This window comes from Malus sylvestris, chromosome 16 (genome assembly GCF_916048215.2).
Source record: "Malus sylvestris chromosome 16, drMalSylv7.2, whole genome shotgun sequence".
In the NCBI taxonomy this organism is placed as follows: domain Eukaryota; kingdom Viridiplantae; phylum Streptophyta; class Magnoliopsida; order Rosales; family Rosaceae; genus Malus; species Malus sylvestris.
Window position 1 is genome coordinate 16,920,627 of NC_062275.1, and position 8,304 is coordinate 16,928,930.

An 8,304-nucleotide genomic window follows, 5' to 3' on the forward strand; every position below is an offset into this window, starting at 1 on the left:
GCTTGTTTATGCATTACCTTGACATTGCTTGACAGTGACACTGTCTTTTCCTTGGATGAGTAACAGCGAAGACTTCTTTGTATAATGCATTTGGTAATTGCTGGACAATTCATCGAATAGCTGGTCATTAAAATCATAAAGGAAGCTAGCTTTTAGTAATTAGGAGTTTTAGTCCAATGATTTATTTTTCTTATGTTTTTTCCCCTTCAGATTGTGTGGCTTGAACATGAACTGCTGTGTTTGTTGAGAAGCTTACACAAGTTTCTGTGTGATCTTGCCTACGATTTACGACCGAAGTTTTGTAAAATGTGTCTTTGCTGGTGTTAGTGCCAAACTACCTTGATTTATAAATGAAGCTTCATTGATAAGGGATTATTACACCGTTAAACGATCTGCACAGAAGGCCCTCAGGCTTGATTAATATAGAAGCCTGGCCTCGAATATCATCTGCATTCTTCATAATCGCTTAATTTTGTGTATCACAACAACAATAATACATAAGCTTAATACTTAATAAGCACCCTAGCTATGTCTTCATCTGCAAGAAAACCCTCCTTCCTCCAACCATGCGGATCAATTATGTTCGGTGTATACAGTAATTCTCTTTCTGTTAAAACCGCCGATCGTTGAGGTCGGAGCTCTTTAGCCCTAAAAACTTTCATCCATTTGGTCATCATAGATTAAACATTGCTCTTGTCTGTTTGTTTCTATTTCTCCGGGCTTCGGCTTGCAGGTGTGCAGCATAAAGTTACATGCCGATACAGCCTCTGCCACTGTAAGGTAGATCCATTCCCGACCAATTTTCTCGATGAACTTGGACTTCTCGAGCTTCTTGATCACCTCACTTCGGGGGTTTGCTAGTACAAGCTGATAGATCAAAAGAAAGATTAAAACATAAGTATAAGCACATGATCAAGCAAAACTATGAACGAAACTATCGAACAGCTTACAGAACTAGTCTACCATAATGTCATACCTTGAGACCCTTACTGTCAACGTTTTTCTGGACCTCTTCAAGCATGGTGGTCCCGCTCGTATCGATGCTTCCAACCGCTGTAATTTGATTTTAATTTTAGCATTAGACTCATAATAAAACTTAACGCCAGAGATCATAAATGTTAATTTGTGACTCCTGCAGATTGATCACTTACTGCCAATGTCTAGTATAACATAGTGCAAGCTTGTTTCTCCAGAAGATTTTATCTTGTCTTCCTCCTCGTATATCCATCTTGAGATCCTGTGAACCAGATTTTGAGCACAGTTTAAGAATCTATTATGCTGACTACGTCGTTTTCGTGAATTGATATCTAACTTAAGAAGTTTATTTACCTTTCCCTTAAATAGTTTGCATTAGCAAAGTAGATTGGTGCATCAATTTGAAGAATGAGAACTCCTGGAATATTGTTTGCAACCGGGTACTGATCGATGCTTCTATAAATCGATGAGTTTGGAATGTTGCCTAAAGCGAAAGTCCGTGGCCTCGCTACAAATAGCAGCACCCTTAGCAATGAAACTGTAACCTGCAAATACATAAACGTTATGTGAGCAGAAATGTCGAAGCAACCATTTCTTGTAACACAAGAAAAAGAAAACCCTTCCTATGCTCTACTTACTGCAATGACTAGGCCGATCTCAACACTGCCAAAGACAACACCGAAGTATGCACTCAGGCACACCATGCAATCCACCTTGTCTACTTTCCAGAGATGGATCATGGCTTTGTAATCTATGAGGCTGAGCATGGCAGCCATTATAATGGCGGAGAGCACCACAAGTGGAGTGTAATGGAACAATGGCGTCAAAAACAACAGTGTGATCATCACGGCAGTCGCCATTACAATGTTGGAGACTGCAGTTTTGCATCCTGCATTGAAGTTCACCGCAGTTCGCGAAAATGGCCCTGCAAATAATCACAGTCGTAACAAAACGTATGATTAATGAGCCCGACCAAAATTACTAGATAATAGTATATGCGTTTGATTAAAAATGTGTTGCTAGTTTATATTATCAGACTGTCAACCGACATCCAAACAAACGAGAGCGCAATTCCCTCCTTCACATATATAGTGAAGCTAGGTATGGCATGGAAATGGTATGTACCGGCGGTCAAGTAGCAAGAAGTGCAAGAGCCTGCAATGTTCATCATCCCGAAAGCGATCATTTCCTTGTTACCGTCAATGTGGTAGTTCTTCAACGCGGCAAAACTTCTTCCGACGGCTACTCCTTCCTGCACATTCACCATCAGCTCTAGCAATGTTAGCCTAAGCCCACGTTATATTAATTGAGTGCTAAACAGTACAGGCATGTTTGGGATGCAATTAGTGAGTGGCAAGTAAAATTTGAGGAATGCAGGGACTTACAGCAAGGCCTATGACACCAGTGATGATCCCAGTTTTAATGGCTGTTGAAAGATATGGCGACCCAAAAGCCAACTCAGACATGGATGGCGGGTTCAACCCTTTTTTAAGGTGTCCAATCTGCAAAAAACAAAGGATCTAATTAGCATACCATACAAATTAATCAAATAAAATGTTATTATGTGATGTAATGGTGTATAACGTATATATATGTTGGAGAGAGAGAGAGAGAGAGAGAGAGAGAGAGTGAAATGCTTACTACTTGAACGCCATGATTTTCAGCGTGGGTTAGGAAAACCAGTAGGCTTCCCAAGATCAGAGAGCACAGTGGCATCATTGCGTTTATCCAGAAGAAAGCCGGTTTTCTCTTGCTCTAATTGTCATAGGCACGGATAAGCATCCATCATCATTAGTACAAAAACTGATAATTGTACTGGGCCTTCAATTTCTGAAAGGCCCTCAATATTTTTCATCCTCCTATATATATTACATATCTACATGTATTTTCTAAATAAAAAATTGGATAAAAAGTTTTCGGTTACATATGACAATGAGTTTTTCTTTCCACTTCTTTTTCGTAAATCATAATTAAATGAAGTTTTCGATCGATATTTAGGTTGTAAGACCATCTCCATCCCAAAGGTATAAATCTTAAGTTCAGGACCTAAAAAAAAAATTTTGGCTTAATATCTTTTTGTCGCAACTCTACAGTATTAAAGTTTAGCATATGAGGTATATTAACGGTTGTATCCTGCTAAGAAATTATATAATGATGTTTATCAAACTGAATCTGAATTGGTAATTAAGTATCGATTGTTATTTGAATATGTGGTCCATATTCACAATATGTTAATATTTTTAAACAATATTATTGTTCTAATATAAGCTAAAGGAAGGGGATGATTTAAATTTGAAACACATTGAGTTAAAGATGAATTTCTTTTCAACTAGGGCAATCCACCAGTTGTAAATATTGTTAAAATTAACAAGAATCATGTTGGAAAGCGTTAGTCTTTTGGTTCAATGAACCTTTTTGCGACTTAAGAAGATCGAGTTAATTAATTACATGGTTCATGAAAGGGTGGTGTCATCCACTCCTTTTTACTTTTTACACACATCTCTCAATTTTTTATCATCAAATCAAATGAATTGAAAATGATCAAATGACAAAAATAAGATAACAAAGGGTGTGTGGAAGGTTAAAAAAAAAAGGTGTGTAGATAGCATCACCCTTCATGAAAAAACTGGAGTGATTATATAACTGGCATTGGTGCTTCAGGTGACGTTTTGTTAATAAAAAATGTTATTTTTAATATCTATTTATATCATCATTTGTACTATCTCTCTAACAGAAATATGGCTCATCTCTATTAAAGATATGGTACAAAAAGATGGTAACTGATAATTAAGTGTAGGATTACTCTTTATTAATTAGTTTTTACAGTAACAAGCTATAGTAAACGACATGCATGAAAAGTTTTTACATGAAAATAATTCCTTATCTTATAGTTAAAGGTTGAGCTTGGAATAATGGATTGTATGTATCTTAGATAGGTACGTGGTATATACTTACAAAGTATCTTGTGAGCAAGAGAAAGAAGAGGAAACAGCATCCCAGCACAGCGCTTTCCCACCTCCACTGCAACATAATTTACCTCCATTATTACCTCCATTATATAATATTGATAATGGAAACTTTTAAGGGAAGGGATTTTCATTTTTTTTTTTAAATGGGGATTAGTTGTAGGATTCACAACTTTAACGATATGAACTGTTTATTTTTCAAGTTGTACCTTATAAATCATCCTTACAAAATATTAGCCAAATCGGAAATATTTAAGACATCTAATTGGGTTCAAAGAAATGAAAGAATACTTTGTTATATAAGAAACAATGAAATTTGGTCTTGATAATTAAATGGGCAAATGGTTTCTGTTTGAATTGAATTTTTGCAAGGATGATCTATGAATCGAGACTTACAAAATAGACTGTTCGGATCGTTGAAATTCGATGTGGAGTGGGTCCCACACCTAATCTCCATTTTTTTTCAAAAATAAGGATCCATTTGCATAAAGGGTCTGTATTAATAATAATGTCCAAAAAGGCATATGTAAAAAAAGCGACAAAATATGTGGAAGTAGTAAAGCATTAGCAAGATTGGATTAGATTAAAAAGAGAATTGTATACTTCGTGCATTTGGAAAAAAGTTAGATTAGATTAAAAAGAGAATTGTATACCTCGTGCAATATTTGGTAAAAAATTAGAATAGATTAAAAAGAGAATTGTATACCTCATGCATTTGCGAAAATATAGATTTCATGACGGATACAACATCTGTCTCATGAGTGAAATGAATCAACCCTAGTACCCCTTTAAGCTGCTGAAGACATACAACAGTGGCTGCTCCACCCATGAAACCCACTATTGTTGCATGAGACAGAAAGTCCACGACAAACCCTAGTCTGCAAATACACATATAGTTCGTTTCAGAGGGTTGCTTCTTGATTGTTTTTTATTTTATTTATTTATATCAGAATTTAGTGCAAACATAAATTGGCAGCATATTAAATAACATACCTTAAGAAGCCAAGAGAAGCCTGGAAAGCTCCAGCAAAGAAGGTAGACGTGAGAGCCAACTGAACATAGAGCTTAGGGTTCTCAGTGGGGCTAACAACCTTCCCCAACATGGAAGATATGAGAAGGGATGCAACCGCTACGGTACCCACTGCCAAATCCTTTGAGCTTCCAAGCATGGCATACACCAATGGAGGCACAAAGCTCGAATCTGCATTCATTTTTCCAAAAAGAAAAAAAAATGACATTTTTGCAAACAAGATTCCACCATAAAGTACTTTTGTTGTTACTGTGAAACTAGAACACTGATCTTGCTAGCTCTCGTTCTTGAATGCATGACCAAGTAGATTAATAGTCTAACAACAAAAGCATTGGTCTAACAAGAAAATGTTATTCTATATGACATAAATTTATATAATACATGTGATAACTCATAATTTTTCAGGACTTACATAGGCCAATAATTGGGGGCAAGTTGGCTAAATTTGCATAGCTGATCCCTTGAGGAACTGCAAGACTGGCAATGGTGATTCCAGCAATGAGATCAGATTTGAAGAAGTCAAAAGTGTAGCTAGGAGCCCATTCGAGGATTGGCACAAAGTGTTGCAATCCCAGAACAAGTTTTCTAGACGTGGGTTGGTTCTTAAATTGCCTGAAAGGGTCATCGGGAAAGAAAGTTTCTTTCAGAGATGATTTCAGAGCCTTGAAAAATGGCTTGGAAGGAGGAATTTCAACACGGTGCGGGCACTCATAATCTGCGTTGCCCATTTTACCTAAAAAAAAACACTAGAGGCTAATTAGAGACAGCTAATTAAGTGAAGCTTAATTAAGAGCTGATCAAGTTTGGCTGATATTGCTAATTGTGGCAATGATGCGTAAGTAGGTTTTTGTTTAGGGTTTATGGTCTAGGTTGTATAGATTCGTAAGATATGGTTTCCATGCTAGCTAGTGAAGCAAATGGGTTTGCATCAGAGAGGTATAGTGGAGACAATTAGTGGTTAAAATGCTTAATTAGCTCTAGCTTGCAATGACACACATGGTGGACTGGGTATTATATAAGGTGGTGAATGTGACACAGAGGGAGAGGGAATGAAGAAACGAAGGATGGAGGGAAGGAATCTTTGAGTGCGTTGTGGGACCCACACGTGGTACATAGGTCCATTGACCAGAGCACACCCATCCTTACTAGGGTTCCTTTTATTTGTTAGGGTTTTAGGAGCGATGGGTGGCAGAATTTAAATACAAACAGCAAATGCGGATTAAGCCAAGTAATTAGTGTGGAGAATGAATTTTACATTAATGAGATTAGAGATTTTGTATGAACTTATAAGTTGGATTTTCCCATATTTTCAATTGGTTTAATGGTGGAACTACTTTATTTATGTTATCATAGCAGATTGTCGCACATGTGAAGCCTAATGACTATACGTGTTCCACATCACCCTGTTTGTGTTGTTCACGTGTTAGGCTTGAAATTCGACACACTTGAGGGGGCGTGTTGAGAATGAACATCACGTTGTTGGGAGGAGGGACATTGCATGGAGAAATTTTCAATATGCCGGGGCCACTGCCTAGTACACCAAGGTCATAATACAAGCGGTTTGGATATTATTTTTTTCAAGTATCCAACCACTTGTATATTATGACTCTTGTGTAACAGGTTGTGTTCTTGACACACCTAAAAAAATTCTTTTTTGCATAGGCGTAAAAGTAAATTGTGCTACTCTCCATATTGCCAAATTGGTTTTAGAATGCATCCTTTCTTTAATTAGTACAATAGATTTAATTAAGGGGTGTGCTATCCACAAACCCATTTTTACTTCTCACATACCCTTTGATTATTTATGTCCGTTGATCTTTTTCAATTTATCTGATACTGACAGCCGAAAATTAAAAGGGTATGTGAGAAGTAAAAAACGATGTGTGAATATCACACCCCTTAATTAATTAACACAGTATGCTTGCTGAATTATTTTCTGTAAATTAGAGTGCTTTAAACATTTGCTTTAATAAAAAATTGACCTATACTGAATTTAGTGAAGGTTTTCTAACATCGTAAGGGTAGTGCTATTTACACACCTATGTTTACGTCTTACATACTCTTGTTATTTATTATTGATTTTCTTTAATTCATTCTATCTGACGTCTGAAAATTAAGAGAAATGTGTACTGATTGTGTGGATAACTTTACCTTTTAACTGAACCTACCACCAATAACAAGAAAATAGGCAAATTGTATCGGAAGAGGATCCTCTCATGAACCACTTTGTGGGAATCCTAGGGATCCCTACATCCTAGCCGTTCATCATACATCGTATTGTTAATTTTTGTCAAATACTATTTGTGTTTAATTTTAATTTGAATCCGCAGAAGATGCTCTTTCAATTGTACCAGCTTACCATTAGGAGCTAGCGTGGCATGTAGGGCACGTGCTCCACTCTCATTGGGCTGGGGCAGTCAAACCCTACACATGTGTTAGGTCAATGATCTGGAGAACCTGTAAAGTTGGGGCCCTAGAGTTAGAAAAGATCTGCAAAATTTGGGAGAGGATCCTCCTTCTTCTTCCTTTTTCTCTGCAGATTTTCATCACCCTCATCCATTTTTTCCATCTGAAACATTATTTCCAGTCATCCGATTCAAAATACAGCATATATACACACACACACACGGGGAGGATAAAAATGGAAGAAAAAGAACTCAAATCTTCATACGTGGAGGAGTTAAAGAGATTATGCTCCCAAAAATTGAAGAAGCATAAGGAGGGGGCAGATTTGTAGAGTTTGGAGAGTTGACTGGAAATAGTGTTTCAACTGGAAAAAATGGATGAGGGTGATGAAAATCTGCAGAGAAGAAAGAAGAAGAAGGAGGATCCGGTGGGTTTGGACCCGGACCCGCAAAATTTATATACAATTAGCACTTTTGCAGTTGATATAATAAAATAATATTTTAAATCCCATTGCAAGTCGCTATCATTAAGATCATCTGTTTCCAAGTGGGCAGGATGGGAAATGTCGAGTTGTTTGCAGCTGTGCTTAACTTTTATAAGTGCTTGTGCCAAACAAACAACCACCAATTTTGATACCTAGAGAATGTTTGAGATCTTTGGAAATCACCTACCGGCCCATGCAATAACAGAATATTTTCAAACTAGCTGTGCTACCTTGATGGGAAACATTAAGGAAAATAATTTAGATTTTCATTTCAATTAATGGTAAGAATGCTTGTTTAATTTTTTTTTCTACCTTAATTTTTTTAAATGAAAAATACCAATTATTTTATTACAAACGATATTCTATACTATCTACAATAGGAAAAGAAAAAAGATTTGGATTCGAAACGTAGTACGACGTAGAATGACCTACAATCCACTACT

The 8,304-nt window shown here is 36.7% G+C and overlaps 1 protein-coding gene across 1 annotated transcript; it reads right to left on the minus strand.

Annotated features, from left to right (window-relative positions):
• Positions 1–339: 339 nt before the first annotated feature.
• Positions 340–5,965, minus strand: LOC126608870 (sulfate transporter 3.1-like). Its single transcript, XM_050276888.1, has 12 exons — positions 5,384–5,965; positions 4,935–5,142; positions 4,648–4,819; positions 3,931–3,996; positions 2,617–2,730; positions 2,361–2,477; positions 2,101–2,227; positions 1,614–1,900; positions 1,330–1,520; positions 1,152–1,237; positions 977–1,053; positions 340–867 (listed from the first exon to the last, which is right to left on the minus strand). The coding sequence occupies exons 1-12, from the start codon at positions 5,697–5,699 to the stop codon at positions 649–651; spliced, it is 1,980 nt and encodes a 659-aa protein (XP_050132845.1). The 5' UTR covers positions 5,700–5,965; the 3' UTR covers positions 340–648.
• Between the last annotated feature and the right edge of the window lie 2,339 nt (positions 5,966–8,304).